This window comes from Pelophylax lessonae (assembly GCF_965119305.1).
Source record: "Pelophylax lessonae genome assembly, chromosome: 11".
Lineage (NCBI taxonomy): Eukaryota > Metazoa > Chordata > Amphibia > Anura > Ranidae > Pelophylax > Pelophylax lessonae.
In genome coordinates this window covers 164,076,511-164,091,132 of record NC_138778.1, presented here as the reverse complement: position 1 = coordinate 164,091,132, position 14,622 = coordinate 164,076,511, and the positions used below count along the sequence as shown (strand labels likewise).

Below are 14,622 nucleotides of genomic sequence, written 5' to 3'. Positions count from 1 at the left end.
AATGTTTTGACTGGAGTTTGGTCTGCACACAGACATACTTGCCATCGAGATCTGCCCAGTAGATGGCTGAACCCAATGAACATGTCAACAATTTCATTCCTCAACGATATGTGTATGATATAGGATCTTCTCAGGATTGGTTCATATATAGCCAGCCTAGCAGAACTTGTGGTTCATATCCAAATTTAATCCTAGCCTTGACAACATCCTAGTAAAAAAAAGGGGGGGAGGGGGATTCCTTTGTCCTTTATTCAAAATCAGCAACACGCATGTGTAACTGTACCTAAAGCTTTGTCAAAGAGCACTCCTTAACAAAGCATAAAGTATAACAGAAAACAGGTCAACTCAACCATGTTGATTTATCTTGTAGTGATCTTCCCCTTTTTCTTCATGTGGACATTAAATTCCCATTTGGTCCCAGTCTGAATGTGACATGTATGGTTCAGGGATTATTCATTTTTCTATTGAACAAAAGTGGCCTCATGCATATTTATAGGTTGCTGGTCATCACTTGAATAGTTAGCCATGTATTGGCTTATTATAAAAAGGATTCGTTGATTAAATTCCTGCATACGGATCTAAATGAATTATCTATAGTTCTATTATGCTTAACCTGGCCATAGACAGTTCGAATCTCAGCCGGAACCGGTTGAGATTCGAACCATGTATGGGCAGGCTGAATGTACCCAAGTTCGATCGACCAACTTGGGTACAACCAGCCTGCTGGATTTTACATACAATTATTGCTAGCGGCTATACCTGCTAACAATAATCACTGTTTTGCTATCTTAGAGTGGAGTTCCACCCTAAAATTATACTTACCTCCATCTTCTTGCTCCGGGTCACCTGAAAAACAAACGGATAATCGCAATTTTTTTTTTTTTTACTTTCTTCGTCTAGAAGAAAATATACTTACCTTATTTCCTCTTCCTCCCCTTGGCGGCCACGGCGATTCGTCACTTCCTGGCCTGCAATGATTCCTGGGAGCTGAACATCATCGCTCCCAGGAATCAATGCGCCTGCACCGGCCCCGACGTCAGTTCCGGTGCAGGCGCCGTCATACCTTGCTAAACAGCTTCTGGGCATGCCTAGAAGCTGTGCAGGGATGACGCTGCGGCACCGGAAGTGACGGCGGGGCCGGCGCAGTGCATCGTGGGACCGAAGAAGACGGAAGAGGACACAGAAGAGGATCGCGCTGGCTTCAAGCTGCCCACACCAGAGATGGCAGCGCTGGACAAGACATTTTCAAGGTAAGTATTTCTTCTAAAAGGTAAGTGCAACCCAGGACAGATCAGAGGCTAGCCATTGTGGAATGTACTAGCCCTGACTGTCCCGGGGGTATTTTTATTAAAAAAAACGTTCCCAGGGTGGAACTCCTCTTTAAGGCGGGGGCGGCTTCCCTCGTCAGGGATCCCCCTGTCAACACAACCCGTGGTTTCAGGGAAAAAATTTGCCCTGTGGATATCCTGCCTTATTCTGGGAAACTAGAAATTCAATCTGCATCATAAGTCTAGATAACTCAGGGATACTAACAGTCATTTGACCCAGAAAAAAAAGGAATCGAAACAACGAGCTTTGACAAATGTATAGATAACAATGTCTGTTTTGAAGAACAATGAAGGTATAAGCAAATATCCACACCCAAATAACAAAACGTACCTTTCACAGTACTGTCAACGAGAATAATGGACATGTGAATACAGAAAGAACGAGTGTGTATCAGTAACTTAGCCATATTAAAAGGCCACTGATAATAACCTTGAACTAGACATTGTTACAATATTGTAGATGTTATAATGGTAATTGTTGGTTTGTACATACATACAGTACCGGTACTTCACTTTATTTTTCTCTGTATAGTCTATTCACCTCTGTACAACTATGTTGTACAACATAGAAGTATCACATATAAACTCACTGTGCATACCTGATAAGCACTCCCCAATGACTAGTGACACAAAGTGTGAATGCTTTAAAGAGTAAGGCCACATAAACGTAAAGGAATGACCTTGGTGGGCTAAGTCAACCATTGGACTCTTATATGTCTTAAATACTCATTATATGGAATCCCCCTGCAATCATTTCCAACTCTTTTTCCTGTCCACTATTCTCGATAACATAAAACAAATTAAAAAAAAACAGTGTGGAAAGTGGGAGCCCTCGTAATGGGCACAACAGGTGTGCAGGTCCAGGAACTCTCTGACAGAGCCATGTGAAATTGTCAGAGGGTACCTGAATGTACCAAAAATGGGTATACTTGCAGGTGGCCTGACCTTTAAAAGGAAATCTGTCATGGGATAAACATAAAGACGTTGATGACCAATTCTTCTGCAAATGCCAGCTGCCTGGTTGTCATGCTGACCCTCACACTTCAATATCTTGAGTCACTGACCCAGAACATAATAGAGCATGGGGAAAGATAAGAACCTCTGTGAGTTGTTTTTTTTTTTTTTTTTTTGTCTGTGTCTCTGTTGAGGAGAATACCCCTCATTACCTGTGCCAGAGACATGACTAGGAGTAAAGGCAGTCTATCAAAAGTAATGGAAATCCAAATTTTGACTATTGGCAGATTCAAAGCCTTCCCTGTACTATCCAAAACTAGCACAGAAATTTTGAGCTGAAGTTTCTTGTAAACTTTTTACAAAACTAATACTAAAAATATATTTTAACCTTGGGATGCAATGATTATCTAAATATCTTACTTACTCATACAGGACATGAAGCTTGCTCAAGCACAGAAGCAAGGTTCAACTGTCAACGTGGAAGTTGATGCCCCCAAAGGTGCAGATTTAGCCAAATATATTGCTGAAGTGAGAAAGGAGTATGAAGCCATTATAGAGAAGAACAGAAAAGACGCTGAAGAATTGTACAGACAACAGGTAAGAAAAGTCTATACATATTTAGAGAATGGTAATATAGTATTTGATGGAATCTTCCTTATTTTTCAACTAAAAAGCGAATTTATCTAAAGCTCATAAAAGAAAGCTGAGTACGTTAGAGCCTTAGCAAAACAGAAGGTATTTACATGTTTCCTTCTATCACATCTCCTTTATAGTCATTTTGTATAGCCTTTTAAAAAAGAATAGCGCACACATGCAAAAGAAATGACTATCAAATATGAAAACAATCCATAAATAAAAATGGGGATTTGGTCCCACCATATGGCCATATCGTGCTCAAGCCCACCACTTCGTCAAAGAACCCCATTGTCAGTGGGTCCTACACTATCCATAAAAAAGGATGAATCCAGCCTCTCTAACCCTTGGAGACAACACTCCTTGCTGGGCTTGTTTGTAATAACCCCTGCCATGTTCCCAGTGATTTGGGTTGATTTGCACTTCTCTTGTGCAGGAGGGTTCAGATTGTATATTTGGGATGGAAGAGAGGATGTAGTTTCCTCTTTGTTGGCTCTCTGTAACAGGTAACTGGACTAGAAATCTGGATAACAATGATAGATCAGGCCAGCTTTCTCAACTTATTCAACAGAGAGGAACCTTTGAAATAATTTTCCAGTCTCAGGGAATTACTGCTAAAAATCTCTACAACTCATAATACATTAGTGTAATGGTCAGGGGGAAGAATGCTCCTTACACCTGTGGTCATTGGGAAGAATTATCTCCTTACAGATAGCTAAAAAAGATCAATGGTGTCAGTGGGAACTTATGTGAGAGGCAGAAATTGCTCACTTCCCAAGGAACCCCTAGCAATCTCTGGAGGAACCCTAAGGTTCCATTGAAACCATGGTTGGGAAACCCTGGATCAGACACTGCAGCTGATTAGGGATGAGTGTCATGCATTTGGGACAACAGTATGTAGCATTGCAGAAACCCTCTCCTTTATAGCTTGTGTAGCAGAAGGACTGCAATGTGAAGATTGGAAATTACTATTGTTGATGCTTAAACTGTTTATGTACATACACCAATGATGTGGATTCAAGTGATACGGACTTCTATCTTACCAATATTTGAATAATTTTCAGTAAAGAAGTTAAAAAAGACAATGGGGGAGAATTACTAAAACTGGAAATTGCAAAATATGTCTGCATAGAAACCAATCAGCTTCCATTTTTTTTTTTTTTGTCAAAGCTTAATTGAACAAGCTGAAGTTAGAAGCTGATTGGCTCACATGCACTGCTGCACCAGATTTTGCACTGCACCAGTTTTAGTAAAATCAACCCCAATGCCTCATTATCATGTCACAAACGTGTGGTTGCTGGAGAAGGTCTCAGGAGGGTAGAGGTCACAAGCTGCACCTGGTACTGTTGTAGCAGCCAGTTCAAGTCCAGAGTGGATGATATTCTGCTGATGGTGGGCCTGTCAGAGTGGCCAGATAGGTCCCACAGGTATATCTGGGCTACCGTCATGCAGTCCTCATGGACCACACAGCATGGCCTTACAACCTCTCATGTAAAGTGTACTCCTGATTAGGTCTATTGGCCAGAGATGTGCTGAAACCTGTATGTGATGTAGATGGGTCTCTCCACTCTATCATTGCAAACCTGTAGTTTAGGTTCCTGGACCAAGAACAGGCTAAACAACCTAGCCCCTAGTTTGTCCTTCAAGCAGAGACATGCAAATGTTTCTTTTATACCCATTGGCTAACTGTGAAACCAGAATTGATAATGTATGTCACAGATACAGTCTAATATTACAAAACCATTTATTACAAACTGTATACAGCATTTCAGGCTTGTTAGCCATAATCAGTGCAGTGTGTGAAATATAACTTGTCGGGTTATACTTTCCCATAGAAAGGTAATAAACTTTGGAGTCAACTTACACATTAAAGCACTGGTGTAGCAGATATCCTTAGGCTCCTGGTGTAACAAAAAACTATTTGTAATCTGATGACTATGAAATAAAGTAAGTGGGTGTATATATACATAAACAGTGTATGTGCATAAATCATGAAGGGACTGGTTTAATACAACTGGAGCTCAGTAAACTAGAACAAAAAGTAATTGAGTTGGCCAAAGTAAATATTCAGGTTTTTTATTTCACATGAAGCCTGAATAGCTGTGGCCTACATTTGATCCAGATTTGCGTTGGTGATGGGACAGTGGGCAGTGGTACCTTCATTCTAGGTATAGATGGACTTCATTGAATCCACAGATAGTTCCATTGCACAGTGAAGACTAGAACAAATATTGTATAGCCCAATTGTTCTTGTTAGGAGGCTCTTAAACATGAAAGTGTCCCTAAAAGTGCCTTGAGCAATAACGAGGAGTTTGGAAAAGACAAGCACCACATTCTTGGCTTTAGAGTCCAAGACTGTTTTTTTCTTTATAAAACATGTGGTGCAATAAAAAAGGCACTCAGCAGGAGCACCAAAAACATAGTTCGGTACAGCATATTACAGTGAATTTCAAAACATCCAGTATGCAGCATTCCATCACATAAGGTCCCAAAGCATGTCAAGTAACAAGAAAAAACAGTACTATAATCAGAGAGTGTCGAAGCCAGCAGCCCCAAAATAAAAAAAAAAAAACAAAGGAAACCGTCAAGTTCAAAACACTCCACAGTAAGATGACCAGCACTCTCAACGATAACCTTAAGCAGGAGATAGTGAGAGCAGAAGAGCACCAAGCGCCCTGCACTTTATCAAATTTAGCTGGGCATCCTCTATGTTCAAATACAAGTTTTTCATATGGTAACACCTGATTCACCAACTGCAATCACATACGCACCGAGGGAGGAGTGGGTTGAATCCATTTAAGAGCAACTGCCTTGCGGGCCAAGAATAATGTCTCCATTAGCATAGTTCTAGTTTGTCGCGGCCACTGTTCCTCATCCAATACCCCCAACAAACAAATCAGTGGGGTGCATGGGACTGGGACAGACAAGACCTCAGACAGCACATCAGTCACCCGTTTTCAAAATCTAGCTATGACCGAACACAGCCACGTGACATGGGCGAAGTCTGCTCGCGGGCAAGTACATCTAATACATGTATGAGCTGGCAATCGATGCATGGCGTGCAGCCTGACCGGGGTCAAATAGGATTGATGCAGTATATATAGATGGATCAATTTATTGTTAACCACTGGAGACACTGAAAGATGAGAGGAGCATGCCTCCTCCCAATCCTCATTAGACAAATCAGGGATAACTTGCTGCCATTTAGTGCAGACTGTCAGTAGGGTTTTATTAATTATAGTGGATATCAAGTGCAGGTAAATTGTGGAGATAAGCCTCCTGGGCCTGCAAAATTCCTATCAGTGGGTAATCAGTGAGGCCAACGTCATTAGCCCTAAACTGGGAGTGAAGTGCATGGCGAAGCTGGAGGTATCTATAGAAGGCAGTGCGGAGAAGATCACACTTACCCTGCAGCACTTGAAAGGAGATTAAAACATGCCCCTCGTATACATCCCCCAAGGTAATAACTCCCTTACTTTCCCAGAACCAAAAATCCACAAACGATTGAAGACCAGGAAACATTGGGTTATGCCAAAGAGGCAGAGCTGAGTCAATGTCACCAAAGTCAGCAATCTTCTTAGCCTCCCACCACACCGCTCTAGCCATGGTAAGCATCAGAATGAGGCGCCCCCCCCAGAGTCCTGGCCGGGGCCTCTAAAGCCACCAGCAAGTTCCCCAGCCCGAGCACCTGTGTAAGGTATGACTTAACCCCAGATGGGGTGGTCGAAAGCAACCAGTCCATCAGGTGGCGCAACTGTCCCACTAAATAATAGTAGTACAAATTGGGCAGTGTCATACCTGCCTCCACTTTGGGGCACTGTAAAATTGAAAGCTTAAGTTTATGTCTAGTATTGGTCCAAGCAAAAGAGACAATGAGGGATCCAGGGATTTAAAAAACAATTTAGGAACTGATATAGGGACATGGGAGGTCACATATAGACACTTAGGTAGTAGAATCATCTTAATAAGATTGATCTTGCCTGCCACTAACGGAGGGAGTCTAGTCCACACTCCAACCTTGTGCTTGATCATCTGTATCAATGGGTCTAAATTTGTCTATAGAGCATCAGACGAGGACAGGGTAATAATGATCCCCAGGTATTTAAATAAGGACACTATACAGAGAGGGCTTGGGGGGTCCCCCGAGATCAGGGACCGTGGATCAAAAGGCATCAGTGTTGACATCTGCCAATTAATTTTCAGACCAGAGTAGGTGCCAAAACCATCAATTATTTGCATCGCTGCCTGTAGTGAAGTGGAGGTGTCCTGCAAAAACAGAATAAGATCATCTGCATAAAGACTGATAATATCAGTTCTGTCATCCATGGTAATGCTTTTTAGGAGAGGAGACTGCTGAAATCTCAGTGCCAGGGTCTCAATAGCCACCGCAAATAATAATGGGGATATAGGACACCCTCGTCTAGTACCCCTATGGAGTTGTATAGATTGGGACAGTAAACCATTGACCAAGATGTGGGAAGTGGGGTCTTTATAAACGATAGAAACACGTTTTTGAAATTTAGTCCCAAAGCCAAAAGAAAGTAGTGCGGCCATAAGAAACGGCCATTCCTTCCTTGGCAGTATCCAAGGAAGCCAGGGCGCAGGACTCCGGGAAAAACTCTTTAAGTTGTAAAATCATTTGTGTCCTCCAGATATTAATAGAGGTGGACTTACCTGGCATAAAGCCGGTTTGGTCTGGATGAATAATAGTGAGAATCACTTGATTAAGTCGCTTGGCCAGGATTTTTGCTAAAATTTTATAGTCTAAGTTTAATAGGGAGATTAGGTGATACAAAGCACAATCCGTTAGGTCCCTATCCGGTTTAGGCACGAGAACCACTGTGGTAGAGTACATCAATGAAGGCAGCCTCCCCTCCCCGAAAGCAATAGAGTATATCTGTGCCAGGATAGGGGCAATAATATCCAAATACCTACAATATATCTCCAGAGGCAAACCATCTGGACCAGGTGCCTTCCCTTTACCCATAGATGCTATCGCCTCCCTGGCCTCCTCCTCCATTATGTCTGCCTCCAGTCCCTCTCTGCTCCTGGGTCAGAGTGGGAAACAACAGGTCTGATAGGTAATTATCAATTTCTTGGCTAGTGTAGGCAAGAGTGGAAGTATACATATTTCTGTAAAAGTCATGGAAGCAGGAAAGTATGTCCCCAGCTACATGGGCCTCAGAACCATCTGAGCAAACTTACTTAGTCACAACCTCTCAAAACTTTTTAATCCAAGGGCCCCACATATATTTTACAAAAATGAATGAATAAACCTGCTCCAAGAACTAACACTACATTAGAAGTCCCTCCTTCACATCATTGCCCCATCACATCAGAATTCCCCTTTTACATCAGAAGCCCCTCTATCCCTTCAGAGCTCCCTTTTCATATAATGATCCCCCCTTACTTCAGGGTCTCAATTAGAGCCCCTCTTTCATATCAGAGTCCCCATCAGAGTCCCTCTTGCTTCAGGGACCCCATCAGAAGTGCGGACCAACTGATCTAAATTCGCAGTCTGTGCACTGAGTCTGAGGATATGCCACTGACCCTAGTTGCTGGCCACAAAAAAAAAAGAAAATGTGACCTATGGGTTGTAATTTGGAGACCTCTGATCTAAAGGGAGCTTCCCTGGACAGAGGATCAGGGAAGTAAACTTGTTTTCTTGCGGTCCCCTAGACCAGTGTTTCTCAACTCTGGTCCTCAGGGCACACTAACAGGCCAGATTTTAAGTATTACCTTGGGGAGATGTAGACTAGAATACTGCAATCACTGAGCAGCAAATTATATCACCTGTGATGTATTTCAGTTTTCTTGCAAACCTGGCCTGTTAAGCTGAGAAACACTGCCCTAGACCTATCAGAGCAAGGGCAGTCCCACTGCAAGGGATCATTTTTTTCTTCCCTTGGAGTTCAGCTTTTTTAATGTCTCTGGATCCTTATTTATGTGTTGTTCACTCCAAGATCTGCTAAAAAAAAAAAAAAAAATATATATATATATATATATAGAGAGAGAGAGAGAGAGAGAGAGTTTACAGTGTTTGTACAAAGTGTGTATGTACAAAGTGGAAAGCAAATTATTAACTTCAAATCTGAAAGCTAGTTATGTAAATGTTTGCAATATTTAGGCTGAATGTTTAATGAATACACAAACATTCATTCAAACAATTAGGAAAAAAATTATATGACTACCTGCCACATGACTGTTTTAAGGTATTGCACTACTGTCTGTGATCACGTGCATAATCTCAAGACTAAAATGATCTGACTCTTATCAAATAAACAGGCAGCAGGGATAGTTTCCAGAAAAGTTACTTGGGTTGTATTACAATATCAGGGATTTTTGAGGTGCCAAAGAGTCAACTTAAAGTGGTTCTAAAGCCTAACAATTTTTTACCTTAATGCATTCCTTTCAATAAGGTAAAAAAAATGTGTAGGTATCAATATCGTCCCCTCCCCCCCCCCCCCTATACTTACCTTAGTCCTCACTTGATTCAGCAATGTGCCCATCTGCAGTGGCTCTGTCTTCTCTATCCACTCTAAAAGGCTTTACTGAGGCAACGAGAGCGATTGGCTCTTGCTGCTGCCAGTCAAATCTTTTGATGTCTATAAACACAGGGATCAAGCCCATAGGTGGAACAACGAGAGGAGGAGGAGCCCAGAGCGCCAATGGGGGAACCAAGAAGAGAAGGTTTGGGGCTTTTTTGTGTAATTCCACTGAGCAGGTATATATAACATGTTTGTTTTTTTTTTTTTGTTTGGTTTTTTTTTTGGGTTTCCTTTACAGTCACTTTAACATAGTAGTAAAAATGCAATTTTTATATTCAAAAAACGAAATAGCATGAATAACATAAAATCCTTTTATATAATGAAGGACATGCTTTTTTCAACATACATACGGTTTTAAGGACACTGCATACGTCAAACTTCTCCATATAACTAAACCCCTTATGATATGTTACATTTATGTATTAGGCATACAGTTTGCCTGTCCATTGCTCCAATATCACATTCATATAATAAAGAGAGTGGAGTAGTTTTTTCCTCAATGCATTTCACAGTAAAACTTCCTCAGGAGGACAGAGAGAGGTTAATACACCATTGCCCTTTCGATCATCAGACAAAGGATTCCAGAGACAGAGTGAACATGCCCAATAGATCCATTTAGCTGTTACCGTATGGGTCGCCAATATGGATTATAAGCCTTGATATTTATTTGTCTGGTATGTTTCTATCCTTGTACTGGACACTTTTAGACAGCCGAAGAGCTTTTCTGTAGTGCCAATAAGTGCATACACCTGGATAGTTCAAAAGCAGCACAGCCAGAAGATATCTATGGACCCCCAAAACAGTCCACAGCATAGGAATAGAATAGAAATAGAATAAAAATAGGAAAAATCTCCCAAATTAGGAAGCAGAACAAAAAGTTGAGTCTCTACCTTCTACACTATCCAAAATGGAAAAAAAAATGTTTGGGTTCGAGTTGGGTTTTAAAGCCAAGAACAGCTCTTGAATGTTGTCTAAGAACAAGCCAAGACTTGCTCATTGAACACACGTTACTCTCTTAGCTAATGTGCATGTGTACCAATGTAGACTGCTTAACCCTGGCACATGCCTCATGCCAACACATGTCCCTTTAGATTAGACTAAATGGAAAAAATGTTTCATTTGTTCAACAATTTATGTTAATCCAATTTTATTTTGGCTTGCGTTAATTTTGGCTGGTGGTCAAACTGGAATCGCTTCATTTGTGATAAATTAACCTCAGGCCCAATACAAACATTAAAGGTGTAATTGTAAAGAAAAGGAAAAACATGCATTGACAGACAACCTCTATCACATTACATATACAACCATGCCCCTCATTTCCTGCAAATGACTGATGGGCTGTTATGAGTATAATTAATGCAATTAAATGTGTTTTTCTCAGACATTAAGGCACTAAAGCAGAAAATTCCGCAAAGCAAAAATAAATATAAGACTGCACAGTAGATTATTAATGGGAAAATACCATGCCCATTGTTCTAAAACTGCACTCAAGGCATTAAAAATATCTGCAAACAAGTGCACTCAAAGCATGCTAAGGTGGAATTATTTTATGGCGTTTTAGCATGCCTTTAAGCCGAACTTTAAACTGAAATGTAAGTGGATTTGTATTTATTTAAAAAATGTAACTAGTGTAAGTGTCTAGAATGATTTGGTATTAGCCTCTTATAATCAATTCCCTATATAATGGCTTTTAGATTGTAAGAGGGAAGGGCACCTCTAGGGGCCAGTCAAATGCATTACAGTGCATATGAGCTGGTAAGGGATATTGTTATTGGAGTAGACAGTGAATTGAAGGGTAACTTATCATGAGCTGCTGCTATCTGTAAGCTGGGGACAGGCTGTATTGCTTAATGTGTATGTAAACCCTTAGGCCGGCCATACACGGAGGGAATTTGCTATTTCCCCCATCAACACAGACAGACAAGGCGGCTTCCCTGCCCCCTCTGGGAGAAGACAGTGATTATCGCTAGCGGCTGCTAATTTCAAGCGAATCTGGCAGGCTGGTTGTACCCAAGTTGATTGATCAATCAACTTGGTACATTCAGCCTGCCCATTAGCGGTTTGAATTCCTGCTGAACCGGCTGACTTTTGAACCTTGGATGGCCAGCCTAACAATTACCTTTTAATTGCTCCCTTTTGGTCAATTAAAGCAGAACATTTGCCATAACAAGATTAAAATGAATTGTCCATTAAAAGATTAAATAGGCAAAACCAGCTTTTCCTGCAATATTTTTCAATGAGATTTCCTATGCAGTACTTTTCTTTGCCACTGGATGTCCTCAGCATTATTCAAACCACTTACTCTAAACCCAGGACATCTTGGACCCACCCCATCCTGTAATGGAACAGTGAAAAGAGAAGCAGTACATGGATGAGCTCATCGCTCTGTCACTCTGCCCTCTCCTCCTATCAACATGCTCCTTGCCATGAACTGACTGGCTCCTTGCACTGCTTCTTCCTCTTATGCTGCAGCCTTGCTGTACAGAGACCGCAATAGTCTGATACCAGGTCAAAGTTAGGTGCTTACAGTGCTTGTATTATAAAATAAATTTTATGATTTTTTTAATAATTACAGAGCTGCATCATTTGTGTATTTAAATCTAAATTCCAGTCAGACATAAAAGTGGTTCTAAAGGCAGAAGATTTTTTTTATTTAATGCATCCTATGCATTAAGATAAAAAATCATTCTGTGTGCAGCAGCCCCCCTAATATTTACCTGAGCCCCCTCTCTATCCAGCAATGTTGCACAAGAGGACAGGACAGGACTCTCTCTATTCATTGGCAATAAAAGTCAGCAAACCAATCAGGAGAAAGAGAAGGCAGGGCCTGGCTGTCTGAATAGGCACACAGAGAAGCAGCTCGGCTCCCATAACAAGCTGCTTATTGATGGGGGGGCTTTGGCAGAAGGGAGGGGCCAGGAGCGCCAGCAAGGGACCCGAGAAGAGGAGGATCTGGGCTGCTCTGTGCAAAACCACTACACAGAGCAGGTAAGTATAACAAGTTTGTTAGTTTTAAACAAAGTGAGTACACCCCTAAGTAAAAAAGTCCAAATTGGACACAATTAGCCATATTCCCTCCCTGGTGTCATGTGACTCGTTAATGTTACAAGGTCTCAGGTGTGAATGGGGAGCAGATGTGTTAAATTTGGTGTTATCACTCTTACTCTCTTATACTGGTCACTGGAAGTTCAACATGGCACCTCATGGCAAAGAACTCTCTGAGGATCGTAAAAAAATAATTTTTGCTCTACATAAAGATGGCCTAGGCTATAAGAAGATTGCCAAGACCCTGAAACTGAGCTGCAGCACGGTGGCCAAGACCATACAGTGGTTTAACAGGACAGGTTCCACTCAGACAGGCCTCTCCATGGTTGACCAAAGAAGTTGAGAGCACGTGCACAGCACCTTATCCAGAGATTGTCTTTGCGAAATAGACGTATGAGTGCTTCCAACATTGCTACAGAGGTTGAAAGGGTGGGGGAGTCAGCCTGTCAGTGCTCAGACCATATGCCGCACGCTGCATCAAGTTGGTCTGCATGGCTGTCATCCCAGAAGGAAGCCTCTTCTAAAGAGGATGCATAAGAAAGCTCGCAAACAGTTTGCTGAAGACAAGCAGACTAAGGACATGGATTACTAGAACAATATCCTGTGGTCTGATGAGACCAAGATAAATAAGTGTGTGTGGCGGCAACCAGGTGAGGAGTACAAAGACAAGTGTGTCTTGCCTACAGTCAACCATAGTGATTGGAGTGTCATGGTCTGGGGCTGCATAACTGCTGCCTCCCCAGCACATCCTGCCCCCCAGTCCACCTCCTAGCACTAATCCTGTTCCACCCACCTCCTCCCAGCATAAACCTGCAAACACAAATCCTCTCACCTCCCCCCTATCCCCCTCCTAGCACTGATTCTCCTTATCCCACCCCCAAATCCCCCCCACTAAGCACAGATCTACACCCCCAATTTCACTCTTCCAGCACAAATCCTCTCCCTCAAATTCCTCCTCTTAGCCCAAATCCTCCCCCATCACCCTCCTAGTGCAAATCCTGCCTCCTAGCGCAAAATCCTTCCCTCTACCACTAAATTCCTTATCCTAGCACAAATCATCTCCCCCATAAGTCAGACCTCCCCCGAAATCAGACCAGTTACAGCACAGCATGGGAGATTTCCTTTCACCCAGGGTCCTCCTTGTGTGTGTCATATGGCATGTCAGAGCTGAGGAGGAACCTAGGGGAGCTTCCCACGGCTTTGGGTCAGGTAGCTGCAGCTGGTGGGGTGAAGATTATGCTTACTGCAGCGGTGGTAGGGCCAGATCATGGCGTTGGGGACCGAGGGCATCCTGCAAGAGATGCAGAGGCGTGCTCTGGGAGCCCAATGCTAGCAATGCCTCTGATCAATGCTAAAATGTATAGGGCTTCCTTCTCTCTCCATTATGTCTTACCCTCTAAACATGGATCAGCTACCTTCCTTTACCTCCCCTTCTGCTCTTGTGAACCAGGGCTAAATAAGTTCCTTTTATCATATGTATAATAGTATACAAATGGTTGACAAATAAGAAGTAACATAAATTGAAGCTACAAATCTTAGCACAGGTATCTCTCTCTTTAAGAACATAGACATACTTACTGAGTCACAAAACACCCCATAAGCTAAGGGATGGTAGTCCAACATGAATTGCATTTCAAATTACAAATAAAAGGTTTTTTTTAAAATTTCTGATTATCTGTGTAGAGTTTTAATATATTAAACGCCACATTTTGTATCTTGCAGGCTACAACAGTACAGCAGGAGGTTAGCACAAACACAGAAGCTCTGCAAAGCAGCAAAACCCAGATCAGAGAGTTGAAACGCACATTGCAAAATCTGGAGATTGAAATGCAAGCTGAACTCAGCAGGGTAAGAACTGTTTATTTATTAGGTGTGATTTTATTTGACACACAATATATATTAAACAAGCTGGCAGCATACACAAGAACTGATATTGACTATGTTTTTACACACATCCTATAGACACAGCAGGTGTGCAGACCCCGGACTCAAGCTTTACTTTGTCTGCACTTACCGCTTGATTGTTCTCAGATCAGAGACAACTTAGCGGTCTACTTATAAAAGCATTTGCACTGTGGATATTCCCTGTAATGAGTCTAATATTATTTTCTATG

The 14,622-nt window shown here is 41.9% G+C and overlaps 1 protein-coding gene across 1 annotated transcript in view; it reads left to right on the top strand.

The window, feature by feature from the left end:
- The window catches only part of LOC309566834 (keratin, type I cytoskeletal 19-like), a 91,352-nt gene that overhangs the window by 71,966 nt on the left and 4,764 nt on the right, over positions 1-14,622 (top strand). The window contains exons 4-5 of the mRNA XM_082272151.1: positions 2,715-2,879; positions 14,231-14,356. Of these exons, the coding sequence (XP_082128277.1) occupies positions 2,715-2,879; positions 14,231-14,356 (291 nt within the window). The remainder of the gene's footprint in view (positions 1-2,714; positions 2,880-14,230; positions 14,357-14,622) is intronic.